This window comes from Hypanus sabinus, chromosome 3 (assembly GCF_030144855.1).
Source record: "Hypanus sabinus isolate sHypSab1 chromosome 3, sHypSab1.hap1, whole genome shotgun sequence".
Taxonomy (NCBI): domain Eukaryota; kingdom Metazoa; phylum Chordata; class Chondrichthyes; order Myliobatiformes; family Dasyatidae; genus Hypanus; species Hypanus sabinus.
The window spans coordinates 90735057-90749518 of record NC_082708.1 but is presented as its reverse complement, the minus strand read 5'-3'; the positions used below and the strand labels follow the sequence as shown (position 1 = coordinate 90749518).

The following is a 14462-nucleotide window of genomic DNA, read 5'->3' as shown; positions in this document are numbered from 1 at the left end:
GAATATTACAGTCCAAGTTTAACAGGTGCCAAGGTCCACATGTATGCTCAGAAACAAAAGAGGTTCTGCAGATGCTGGAAATACAATACATGATCAGAATGTGCTTACAGCAGAAAACAGTTAATGTATGTACTCTCGAGAAACATTAAGTATCACTTATAACTGGTCCTCTTTTGGGAAATATGCCCCTTTGAGGGTTTGGTTGTGCTCATTGGGCAGACCATGCAGACAGTAAGAGTCCATTAATCTCAACAGGTTTAAGAGCCCAACCAGTTTTAATATTGAAATGGTAAGCTGCACTTGATTGAGGCAGAAAAATTCACAGTTTGGCAGTATTGATGTTGCCTTGTTCTTGGCCCCTAATTCCTCATTGCTTGGCTATTTTAATTTTTTTTTGTGGTTTGCACCAGTCTACTGTTTTGCGCTCGCTGATATATTTATTAATACCATTACACCCTGTGAGCTCTACATGAACAAGGAATTTTATTGCACCTTGGTATACATGAAAACAAACTAATCACCAGTGCAGATTAGCTTTAGTCCCAGTATAATTGTTATTGCTTTGTTTCTTTAGCATTAATTATGCGAGCATTGAACTGAAAAACCAATAGATGCAGAATGTCAGATGGTCCTTGAAACTGGACTTCCAGCAGACTACACTCCCCCACTATTGAACTACCTCACCATTTTCTGCTGTATAAAATTCTATAATTTAATTTCATTTGGTTTTCACTTTACTTAACTGTGCCAGAAATAACAAGATGAATCCATTGCTTCTGGTATATTTATTCACTTTTGTGAAAAAAGTTATGAAATATCTGTTGGCAATTCCTTTGTGTGTGATCTTCGCAGAGGAGTTGACAGAGTTTCTCACAAAATAGGGGAATTCAAGAGAAATTTTGGGGAAAAGGAATTCCATTAAAAGCAGAGGTTGTGAAATCAAAGCAGTGAAAATCAATCTTAGGTTTTAATTCTAGAGTCTGTGCTTCTTCATGTGGGACTTCAGTTCCTGAGAAAAACACTCCATGTGTGAGGCATATGAGATAAGTGACAAGTAATATTGTATTGTCATATCTCATTCTGTCTGTCAATTGAAAGTACACAAATTGCAGCCTGGCTCAGGTTAAAAATCCATTATCAATACAACATTTTCAATGGAAATCTTCTAATGAAGAGCAATGAGTGACCAAGAATTTTTCTACTATTTGTTAAGAAGATTACATTTTATTATAAACAAATTTTCTGTTTTATCATACACGGAAATATCATTTTTAAAATAAACAGAACAGCTTTCAGTTTTCTTTCCACTTCAAGTACAGGTGTCCCCCGACCCCCTTTACAAAGGTAAAGCGTTCCTATGAAACCTTTCTTAAGCCAAAATGGCATAAATTGAAGAACCATTAATTCATAAGGGAAATATTTTCGTAAAAGCGCAAATCCTCTTTGTATTGCAAAAACAGGTCTTTTGTTAAAGTGAAATGGCATAAAACGAACATTTGTAAAGTGGGGGACACCGGTAATGCATATTTTCATTTTTTTAATGTTGATAGATGTCGGTTGTCCTAATTATCTTAAACAAGTGAATAATAAGAATAAGTAAATCTTACAGCATGGTACTGATCACCCTGTGATTTCCCATTTATTATTTGGAGGAATTCCAATAATCCAGAAATTCATGTGACCTGAATTCCCAATTGTGTTTTGGGGTAGAACATTGTTGCTCTAAGCTGATCTAGGATTTTATATATTCAATACTTGTGCAGATCATTAGATCTTGAGGAAAGACGATTAGAAAAGGTGTTTTCTGAACAGCTATTTAATTGATAAGTACTCACTGCATGCACTGCTCTAACAGTTCACTGGTATGTGAAATATAAATTACCATTCAGCAATTGATTCCCATTCTCCACTGTTGGAGCTGCTGTTATTGCAGGAGACAACCTGCGTGCAGGGTTATTAGCATTGCTGTCTTGTGTATCTGATAGACTTCCTGGTCCACAGTTCTCTTCTCTGTTAGATGGACTGTAGTTCACTTCATCACACCCACCTAAGAAAAAAAAAATAATAGTGACACTTTGGAAATGGCAACTGCTACAGAAGTCTCAATCTTAACTAACTTTAGTTTTGAAAATTCACAGAAAAATGCAAGTTATGTGCATGACCTAAATGGAAAAATCACATCTACTCTCAACTGAAAAGCATCCTTGCATCAAGTTTATAGTGCAGGAATGATACTAAAATATTGACCCAAATGACAAAGGTGTATGGTTCCCATTTGTGTGTCAGCCTTGCAATGAAGAAGCAATTAATCCAACTTTCAGAATTAATTGATATTATTGAACTTAGTTGCCTTTCATGTCTATACTGAAAATACGTTCAGAGATTTGACTGCAGAAAGAGGGAAAACATGGATTCTAAGAAGGTTACCATATTGATCATAAAATCTTGAAATGTTACAAACTATTCAAGTGCCCAGTGTAGTTCATAATTGAAGGCCAGGCCTGTAGCAACAAAGCAGAGCAGCACATGACAGGCTCTTCCACACGGGGTGTCCATGTGGACCATTATGTCAATTTAAACTGATTCAATCTGTCTGTTCTTGGTCTCTATCCCTCCCCTCCCTACCTGTTCACCTGCTTTTTAAACATTGAATGAGAATCAGCTTTAAGATCACTGGCATAAACATAGAAACCCACAGCACATTACAAGCCCTTCGGCCCACAATGTTGTGTCGATCGTGCATGAGGGGTGATTGATTTGTTTGTGGCCCTAAGGTAGAAGGAGTCAATTTTAGAAAACCGAGTACATTTATTTTTTAACATAATCCCCTACTACATTTACACTCTCAGTCCAGCGGTCATGGTGTATATGGATCTTGGACCTCCAGGAAATGTCCACAGCAGGGGTAATTGATAAGTTTGTGTCCTATGGTAGAAGGAGATGAGCTATGTGAAAAACTTACCTCTGACATCCCCCTAGTACCTACTTCTAAGCACCTTAAAACTATGCCCCCTCATGTTAGCCACTTTAACCCTAGGAAAAAGCTTCTGGCTATCCACACGATCATTGTCTGTCGTCATCTTATACACCTCGATCAGGTCACCTTTCATCCTTTGTCACTCCAAGGAGAAAAGGCCGAGTTCACTCAACCTATTCTCATAAGACACGCTCTCCAATCCAGGCAACATCCTTGTAAATCTCCTCTGCATTATCTCTAAAGTATCTACATCCTTCCTGTAGTGAAGTGACCAGAACTGAACTCAGTACTCCAAGTGGGGTCTGACCAAGGTCTCATATTTGCACTTTTTGAGGAAGCTTAAACAAGCATCACTCCCAATTAACATCTTAACTACATTCTACAGAGGCGTGGTTGAGAGTGTGCTGACCTTTTGCATCACAACCTGGTACTCCAGCTGCAATGCTGCCGACAAAAAAGCCTTGCAGAGGGTGGTTAGGGGAGCAGAGAAGGTTATTGGGGTCTCCCTACCTTCTGTCCAAGACCTCTTTCAGAGTCGATGCCTCCAGAAGACACAGTACATCATTATTGACCCCTCACACCCTCTCCATGAACTGTTTGTTCTTCTGCCATCAGGCAAACATTACAGGAGCATCAAAACAAAAACCACAAGGCTACTAAACAGCTTCCTCCCACAGGCAGTCAGACTGCTAAATAGCTGCTCTACCTGACTTTGCTTTGAACACTTTTAACTTGCACTGGACTTGTTTTTAACTGACATGTGGTTGTTGTGTTTTACTATTTATTGTTATGTTTATTATTTAGTGTTGCATTTGTTATGTTATGATTGCACTGCTCCTGGGAAATGTTGTTTCATTCTGTCCTGCAGAGCTGATGTATGGTTAGAATGACAATAAAGTTTTTGAATCTTGAATCTTGAATATAGTTGTAACATTACCTCAAAGCTCTTGAACTCAGTCCCACTGTTGATGAAGGCCAACACACCATATGCCTTCTTAACAATACTGTCAGCCTGCGCAGTAGCTTTGAGTGATGTATGGACGCGGACCCCAAGATTTCGCTGAAGCTCCACATTGCCAAGAGTTTTACCATTAATATTATATTCTGTCTTCAAATTTGACCTACTAAAACTAAACACTTCTCACTTATCTGGGTTGAATTCCATCTGCCACTTCTCAGCCCAGTTCTGCATCTTATTGATGTTGTGCTATAACCTCTGGCAACCCTCCAGACTATCCACAACACCCCTGACCTCTGTGTCATCAGCAAACTTACTAACCCACCTTTCTACTTCCTTATCCGGGTTATTTATAACAATCACAAAGAGGAGGGGTTCCAAAACAAATCCCTGCGGAACACCACTGGTCACCGTCATCCATGCAGAATATGAACATACAAATCAACTCATTACAATAGCACATTGATGCAGAAGGTGGCAAACAACTGAAGAATGCAGAATAAAATGTAACAACTGGTTGAGATTGTGAACTGAGGGGAAGATGCAGAGACTCCAGTCTGATTTGGATTACTGATCAAATGCACGTTTTTACAGTATAATGTGGATAATATTTGTCTGTTCATTTGGTGGTAAAAATAGAATTATTATTATTATTATTATTATCTGGACAGTAGTGATTAGGAAATGGGCAGAGGTTGCAATGGAAACTAGGTGTTCTTGTACACTAGAGAATAAAATAATCATGCAGGCAGAGAGAGTAAAAGAATGGGAGGGCTGCAATGGAACTTGTAAAAATGTGTGTGCTACTTTGAATCTATGACATCTGCAGATTTTCAAATGTTTGCAACATTAATAAAATCATTGATTTCTGATGTTGTTTGAGAGATTATTGCATAGCATGTCAAAGAGAAAACCTCACTGGGATTGAAAATAGTGCTGCATACAGTCCTTTACATATGTGATATTAAGGAATGCTTTTGTCTGGCAATGCAGCTCTCTTTTGGTTCCAGAATGTATTGTTAGTTTGGATTCTGTGGTCTATGGTTCTGACAATCTACTGTAAAACTACAATAATCAGTTACCCAAGTACAAGGGGTAATTGATAAGTTTGTGGCCTAAGGTAGAAGGAATCAATTTTAGAAAACCTAGCAAATTTATTTTTCAACATAGTCCCCTCCTGCATTTACACACTTTGTCTAGTGGTCGTGGAGCTTAGGATATTTCTTTGTAGAAGTCAGCGCCTTGGACCTCCACAGCAGGGGTGATTGATAAGTTCGTGGCCAAGGTAGAAAAAGATGGGTTATCAACTTCAAACTTTCTGCATAATCACTCAAAGTGTTCAACTGCATGTACATGTAACGAGAGCTGTATAACTCATTTCCTTCTACATTAGGCCACAAAATTATCAATCATCCCTGGCGTAGACCGCTTCTGGAGGTCCAAGACGCCGACTTCTGCAAGTTCTTCATTTCCCACACTCCAATCTCCCAGTTCCCAGACTCAAATCTCCCTGTGGTTCCAGCTCACACTCCAGTCTCCCTGTGGCCCCGGTTCCAACACTCCAATCTTCCTGTGGCCCCACATCCCACACTTTCATCTCACTGTGGCTCTAGCTCACACACTCCCATCTCACTGTAGCCCCCGTTCTCACATTCCAGTCTTATTGTGGCCCCCGTTCACACACTCCAAACTCCCTGTAATCCCCGTCGTCACACTCCAAACGACCTGTGGCCCCAGTCCCCACACTCTGAGGCCTCTGTGGTCCCAGTTGCCACACTCCCATCTCCCTGAGGCCCCAGTTCCCACACTCCAAACTTCCTGTGGCCTGAGATCACACACTCCAATCTCCTTATGGCCCCAGTTCCCACACTCCCATCTCACTGTGGCTCCAGCTCACACACTTCAGTCTCACTGTAGACCCCATTCTCACATTCCCATCTCATTGTGGCCCCCGTTCTCACACTCCAGTCTCCCTGTGGCCCCAGTTCCCACACTCCAATCTTCCAGTGACCCCAGTTCCACACTCCAATCTCCCTGTGTTCCCAGTTTGCACACTCCAATGTCCCTTTGGCCCCAGATCCCACACACCAAACTCCCTGTAACCCCAGATTCCACACTTCATACTCTCTGTGACCCCAGATCCCACACTCCAATCTCCCTGTGGTCCCAGTTCCTACTCTCTCTGTTGCAATGTGGCTTTGTTCCCACATTCCCATCTCACTGTGGCCTCATTTCCCACACATTTGTTCAGTCTGGATGGTGGAGGCAGGGACGCTCTCAGGATGAAGGTTTTCCTTCTGGAATGAAAGGGATGTCCTTGTTTTTCAAAGAAAGTGGTTTCCCTTCCTCCACCATCAATACTGCCATAACCACATCTCTTTCATTTCATACACGTCTACCCGCACCTCATCCTCCCACACGTCTACCCGCACCTCATCCTTCCACCACCCCACCAGGGTCCTCACTTACCACCCCACCAGTCTGCGTCCAGCACATAATTCTCTGAAACTTCTGCCACCTTCAACAGGATCCCACCACCAAGCACATCTACACCCACGCCCCCTCAATTTCCTGCTTTTCACAGGAATTGCTCCCTACTCAACTCCCTTGTCCAGTTGTCCCTCCCCACTGATGTCCCTCCTGGCACTTATCCTTGCAAACAGAACAGGTGCTATACCTGCCCCTACACCTCCTCCCTCACTACCATTCAGGGCTCTAAACAGCCCTTCCAGATGAGGCGACACTTCACCTGTTGGGCGGACTTACTGTGTTCGGCGAGGCCTCCTGTATATTGGTGAGACTTAATGTAGGTTGGGAGACCACTATGCCAAGCATCTACGCTCCATCTGCCAGAACAAGCAGGATCTCCCAGTGACCATCCATTTTAATTCCACTTCCCATTCTGATACAACGCCTCCTCCACTGTCGTGATATGGGCATACTCAGGTTGGAGGAACAACACCTTATATTTTGTTTGTGTAGCCTTTAAGCTGATGACATGACTATCAATTTCTCAGACTTCCAGTTATGTCCCTCACTCCCACCCCTTTAACCCTTTCCCATCCTCTTTATCCTCTGTCACCTTATTTGCTTGCCTGCCCATCACCTCCCTTTCTTCCATGGCCTTCTGACTCTTTCACCAACCAACTTCACAGCTCTTTACCTCATCCCTCCCCCTTCAGCTTTCACCTAACACCTTGTGTTTTTCTCTCCCCTCCACCCACCTTTTAAGTCAACTCCTCAGCTTTTTTCTCTAGCCCTGTCGAAGGGTTTCAGCCTTCAGACTGTACTCTTTTCCATAGATGCTGCCTGGCCTGCTGAGTTCCTCCAGCATTTTGTGTGTATTGCTTGGATTTCCAGCATCTACAGGTTTTCTTTAGTTTGTGTCAAGTGAGCAGAGGCTTGGTTGCTCTACCTCTCCTGTTGTGTTAATCTACTGCACATCCTCCCTCTTCTCACCTTCAACCTCCCAGGAGTCATTCTGGTGAATTCCCTCTAATGTATGTATTTCCTTCTTCAGATCCATGGACATTTCTCCTAACGCACTATAAAATTGCAGTGTGTTCATTATTGCTGTATTCAAAACCTTTTTTAATGAAGTCTAAAGTTGCCTTTCTTATTGCTTGCTTATTTCTTTGAACTCCTCGTTCACACAAACAAGTTCTCGATGGCTTCTGTTAAACTTTCTGAGTTTTTATGCAAGAAGGCACGAAGAAAATCTGCAATTCTTTTTTCTGCTATTCGTTAATGTTATGGACTTTTATTCGTATTTGTATAGCTTTCATTTTTTTACATATCTATGGAAGCTTTTTACAGTGTACTTTTATGATTCTCATCAGAATATTCTAAAGTCTTACTTTCAATTTTTATCGGACAGCACAGTGGTGCAGCTAATTGAATTGCTGCCTCACAATTTCAGGTTCAATCCTGATCTCTGGTGCTGTGTGTCATTCCCCCTGTGATTGTGTGGGTTCTCTAGGTTCTCCAGTTCTGTCCAATATCCCAAATTTGGGTTGTTGGTAGGTTAACTGGCCACTGTATTTGTCTTTGTTATGAAGGTGAGTGATAGAATGGGAAGTAGTTGAGGGGAATGTGGAGAGAAAGAAATGGGAGGGGCATGACAGGATGCTTGATGATTGGTGCATAGCTGCTTGCCTGAAAGGTCCGTTTCCATTGTTCTTTGATTCTGCTTTCTTATCAATGTCTTAATCTGGATTTGCTGAATACTGAATGTTTTCACAAACCTCAGCATTATTGCTTTATTGATGACATTATGAGCCTTTTCCTTTCATCTAACACTGTTTAATTTCTCTTGATGGGCCACAGTTATAGTTGGGCTTTATTGCCTTAAAATTTATGTACTTACTATAAACTATGCATTAAGTCTTTAAATGTTATTCATTGCTGGTTTACTCTGATAATTTCAATATAATGTAACTCCTGGCTCAATAGTCTGTTTGATTTATGGTGTTGGTTTCAGAATTTTATTTACAAGTTTTGCATTTGTGATCACCCCTTACTAAAGGCCGCTTTATGTTCAAAATATTGATTAATCCTTTCTGATTACACAGTACTAATTTAAAATAATCTTTTCTTCATTGATTTCATAATCATGGTACAGGTAGTTAAGCTGCAGAAATACAGCTCTAGTGACCCTGGTTCAATCCTGACATCCGGTGTAGTTAGCGTGTAGCTCCACATAATCCTTGAGATTGTACACAATTCAATTAGCTATTCCAGTTTCTTGCCACATCCCAAGACATGTGAGTTCTTAGGCTGATTGGCTACTGGAAATTATCCCAGCAAATTATAGAATCTGGGGTGGTCAGATAGGAAAAACTACTGGGCTAATGGGACCACTCCAGGAGCCACCATAAGCTTGATAAACTGAAAAGTCTTCTCTATTATAAGAACATATAGAAATTTAAATGTTTAGAAATCCATTCTCAATCAAAACAGCTGCCACTCTATTGCTGCTATTTCACCCTGTTCATATGTAGACTAAATTTCTCCAATGATTATTGCATTATCATTATAACAAACACAATAGGTTCCCTAGATGATGGAAATCCAGAGGAACACACACAAAATGCTGGAGGAACTCAGTAGATCAGGCAACATCTATGAAAATGAATAAACAGTCAACATTTTGGGCCAAAGCCCTTCAATAGGACTGCAAAGGAAGGGGGAAGAAGCCAAAATAAAAAGGTGGAGCAGGGGAAGGTGTATAAGCTAAAAGGGGGTAGGTGGAAAAGCCAAAGGGCTGAATTAGTTCTTTACTTCAAAGCAACAAAGTTGGCAACAACATCTCCACAATATCCATCAGCACAGCTGCACCACGAGGCCATGTTGTTAGCCCCCGCTCTACTTGCTTTACACTTATGACTGTGGAGCTATGCACAGCTCCAATGACATTTTTAAGTTTGCCGATGACACCACTGTCGTTGAATCAAAGGTGGTGATGAATTAACATATAAGAGGAAGATTGAAAATCTGGGAAAGTGGTGCCACAATAACCCCTCACTCAATGTCAACAAGACCAAGGAGCTGATTACTGACTTCAAGAGGAGGAAATTGGAAGGTCTATGATCCAGTCATTACAGGGAGATCAGAGGTGGAGACAGTCAGTAACTTTAAATTCCTTCATCATTTCAGAGGACCTATCCAGGGACCAGCACATAAGTGCAATTATGAAGAAAGCATGGCAGTGCCTCAACTTCTTTAAAAATTTGAGAAGATTCGGCATGAGATCTGAAACCATGACAAAATTTTATAGATGTGTGGTGGAGAGTATATTGACCTGCTGTTTCACAACCTGGGATGGAAATATCCATCTGCCTGTATTGTAGTGGACAGCAAACTGCAAAATATATCGATTTAATATACCGTGTCATGTGCAATTGTCTAAAATAATCTGGAGGTTAGGATATTTAGGGCCAATAGGACATCAGGATCATGGGTGATACAGGAGAATGCAGATGCTGGAATTTGGAGAATGCTGGAGGAACTTAACAGGTCAGGCAGCATCTGTGAAGAGAAATGGAGAGTCCATGTTTCCCAATTGTTGACATCCAAAACATTGACAATCCCTTTTCCCCCATAGATACTGCATGACCCACTGAGTTGCTCCAGCATTTTTATCGGTGCCTTTGTTACATCTCTAACATTAACAGGTAGCAGATCTCACAGACCATTTTTCAAAATCTTCGCCCCCGTACATTTGGTCCTCTGTTAGGGGAGCTAGGAGTTGCTCTAGCTCTGCTAGCACACTTTGTACTGTAGAAAGTGTTCTCATAGACAAGCAAAGGTAGCAAAATATGCAGAAAACGCTGGACAAACTTGCCAGGCCAGGTAGCATCTATGGAAAAAAGTACAGTTGATGTTTTGGGCCAAAACCCTTTGGCAGGACTGGAGAAAAATGCTGAGGAGTAGATTTAAAAGGTGGGAGGAGGGGAGAGAGAGACACCAGGTGATAGGTGATACCTGTAGGGGTAGGGATGAAGTAAAGAGCTCGGAAGTTGATTGGTGAGATGAGGTGAGAGAGGGAAAAGGGGATGGGAAATGAAAGGTGTGGATGTGGGGCATTACCGGAAGTTTGAGAAATCGATGTTCATGCCAGCAGGTTGGAGGCCACCCAAACGGAATATAAGATGTTGCTCCTGCAATCTAAGGAGCCATGGATGGACATATTAGAATGGAAATGGGAAGTGGAATTAAAATGGGTGCCCAAAAGATGTAGCCATGGGCACTTGCATGTGTCCCAGCTATGCATGTCTGTTTGTTGGCTACACGGAACAGTCTATGGTCCAAGCATATGCAGGTGACTGCCCCACATTTTTCCTACGCTACGTTGACGACTGCATTGGTGCTGTTTCCTGCACCCGTGCTGAACAAGTTGACTTCATCACTTTGCCTCCAACTTCCACCCTGCCCTTAAATTCACCTGGTCCATTTCCAACACCTCCCTTCCCTTTCTTAATCTCACTGTCTCCATCTCCAGAGACAGCTTATCCACCGATGTCTAATACGTACTCACGGACTCTCACTACCGCAAAATGCCATCCCTATTCTCAGAGCAAACATGAAGAAATCTGCAGATGCTGGAAATTCAAACAACACTCACAAAATGCTGGTGGAACACAGCAGGCCAGGCAGCATCTATAGGGAGAAGCACTTTCGACGTTTCGGGCCGAGACCCTTTGTCAGGACTCAACTCATCTGTCTCCGCCAAATCTGCTCTAAGGATGAAGCTTTTCATTCTCCTCTTTTTTCAAAGAAAGGGGCTTCCCTTCCTTCACCATCAACAATGCCCTCAACCACATCTCTTCCATTTCATGCACATCTGCTCTTACCCCATCCTCCTGCCACCCTACCACTCCACCAGCTCTACATCCAGCATAAAATTCTCTGAAACTTCCACCATCTCCAACGAGGTCCCACCACCAAGCACATCTTTCCCAACCCCCCCACCCCCCCCACTTTCTGCTATCCGCAGGGGTCACTTTCTACGCGACTCCCTTGTCCATTCGTCACTCCCCACTGATCTCCTTACTGGCACTTACCATAGAACATTAAAGCACAGAAACAGGCCTTTTGGCCCTTCTTGGCTGTGACAAACCATTTTTCTGCCTAGTCCCACTGACCTGCACCCGGCCCATATCCCTCCATACACCTCTCATCCATGTACCTGTCCAAGTTTTTCTTAAATGTTAAAAGTGAGCCTGCATTTACCACTTCATTTGGCAGCTCATTCCACACTCCCACCACTCTCTGTGTGAAGAAGCCCCCCCCCAATATTTCCTTTAAACTATTCCCCCTTCACCCTTAACTCACGTCCTCTTTTTTTTAAATCTCCCCTAGCCTCAGTGGAAAAAGCCTGCTTGCATTCACTCTATATATACCCATCATTATTTTATATACCTCTAGCAAATCTCCCCTCATTCTTCTATGCTCCAGGGAATAAAGTCCTAACCTATTCAACCTTTCTCTGTAACTCAGTTTCTCAAGTCCCGGCAACATCCTTGTAAACCTTCTCTGCACTCTTTCAACCTTATTAATATCCTTCCTGTAATTTGGTGACCAAAACTGCACACAATACTCCAAATTCAACCTTACCAATGCCATATACAACCTCACCATAATATTCCAACTCTTATACTCAATACTTTGATTTATAAAGGCCAAGGTAACAAAAGCTCTCTTTACTACCCTATCTACCTGTGACTCCACTTTTAGGGAATTTTGTATCTATATTCCCAGATCCCTTTGTTCTCCTCAGTGCCCTTGTATGTTCTACCTTGTTTTTTCCTTCCAAATTGCAATATCTCACACTTGTCCGTATTAAACTCCATCTGCCATTTTTCAGCCCATATTTTCAGCTGGTCCAGACCCCTCTGCAAGCTTTGAAAACCTTCCTCACTGTCCACTACACCTCCAATCTTTATATCATTGGCAAATTTGCTGATCCAATTTACCACATTATCACCCAGATCATTGATATAGATGACAAATAACAATAGACCCAGCACTGATCCCTGTGGCACACCACTAGTCACAGGCCTCCACTCAGAGAAGCAATCCTCCAGTACCACTCTCTGACTTCTCCCAGTGAGCCAATGTCTAATCCAATTTACTACCTCATCATGTACAGTATACCTAGCTGAATCCTCCTAACTAACCTCCTATGTGGGACCTTGTCAAAGGCCTTACTGAAGTCCATGTAGACAACATCCACTGCCTTCCCTTCATCCACTTTCCTGATAACCTCTTCGAAAAACTCTAATACATTTGTTAAACATGACCTACCATGAATAAAGCCGTGTTGACTCTCCCTAATAAAGTCCCTGTCCATCTAAGTACTTGTAGATCTCATCTCTTAGTACTCCTTTCAATAATTTATCTACTACCGACATCAGATTTACTGGCCTATAATTTCCCGGATTACTTTTAGAGCCTTTTTAAACAACAGAACAACATGAGCTATCCTCCAATCTTCCAGCAACTCACCCGTAGATACCAACATTTTAAATATATCTGCCAGGGCCCCTGCAATTTCTTTTTTTTTGTAATTTATTTTTTTATTGAAGTTCTTCATCAAACAAACATTTCCATCAGATGTATTTCAGACATTGTACATATATATCATATAATCATATATATCACAAATCTCCACAAAGTATTTATCTGAGGTATACACCTATAGAAAAGAGTGGAAAGAAGAACAAGCAAAAGGAAAAAACTATGTACAAGTATGGAGTGATCTTGTTTTACAACATATTCATTGATTTGTGAGAATAAAATCAGGCCTATGAGGCATTATGCAGTTAAACCATTTTTCCCAGTATGAATCAAATTGTTCCAGCTTATGATTGACAGATGCTGTTATCTTCTCCATTTTGTAAATGTCCTTTGTAATTTCCATCCATGCATTTAACATTGGGCTCTCCTGTGATAACTATTTCCTAGTAAGAGTCTTTTTTTACCAGCCACCAACAATATATTCATTAAATATTTATCTCTTTTCAACCATTCTTGAGCTATGTATCCAAAATATATGGTCTTATTCTCTAAGGTTATTTAACATTTAAAGATGTCTTGTGTATCCCCCTCCAATAGATTTTGATAACAGGGCAGTCCCAAAAAATATGATAATGATTTGCATTTTGATTTCCACAATTTCTCCAGCAAACAGGGAGGTTACTATCATAATGGGATTTCTGAGAGGGTGTAATAAAATATCTTATCAAGTTTTTCCATCCAAACTCCCTCCATTTCTGTGAACTGGTTCGCTTCCATTGATACCTCCATATTGTTGTCCATTCTTCCTCGGATATAATTATCCCTCCTTCCTTCTCCTATTTTGCTTTAATGTATGAAGTCGAATGTGTTTTAAGATTTAACAACCCCTTATATATGCTTGAAATGATTCTACTACCATTATCTGAATTATATGCTTCTCTAAATAGCTCTATCAAGCATGTACTTGCCTTGGTTACATTTTAAGCGTCTTATTAACATATTGTCGCATCTGTAAATGTCAATAAAAATCTTGTTTTTCTAATAAGTGTTTCTCTTTAAACATTTCAAAACTGAACAGTGTTCCTTCATTCATTATGTTGCAAAGAACTCTTATTCCTTTAGCTGTCCAGTCCTTAAATCTAGTATCCAATTTATTTGGTGTAAAATCAGAGTCATATGCACACCATTTATGAATTGCAATATCTCCCTCTAGATTATATTCCTTTATAGTAGTTTTCCATATTTTAAGAGTCAATTTCACCCATGGGTTATCAATAGTATTTATGTATATTTGCAGGTTGTTATCAGCCAAAATTGCTTGTATGGGGATGGGAAGTACCCGCTCCTCAATGTTTTTCCATTGAGCGTCATATGATGGGTTACACCAACATATCACAGCTCTCAGCAAAATAATAATCTCTAAGAAAAGGTAGGCCCCATCCCCCTTTTCCTTTGCTAATTGCAAAGTTTTGAGATGAACTCTAGGCCTTTTACCCAGCCAAATATACC

At 41.1% G+C, this 14462-nt stretch overlaps 1 protein-coding gene across 1 annotated transcript in view; it reads right to left on the bottom strand.

Annotated features, from left to right (window-relative positions):
• Window positions 1-1856: 1856 nt before the first annotated feature.
• myo16 (myosin XVI) overlaps window positions 1857-14462 on the bottom strand; it is a 502924-nt gene continuing 490318 nt past the window's right edge. The window contains exon 32 of the mRNA XM_059963452.1: window positions 1857-2047. Within this exon, the coding sequence (XP_059819435.1) occupies window positions 1857-2047 (191 nt within the window). The remainder of the gene's footprint in view (window positions 2048-14462) is intronic.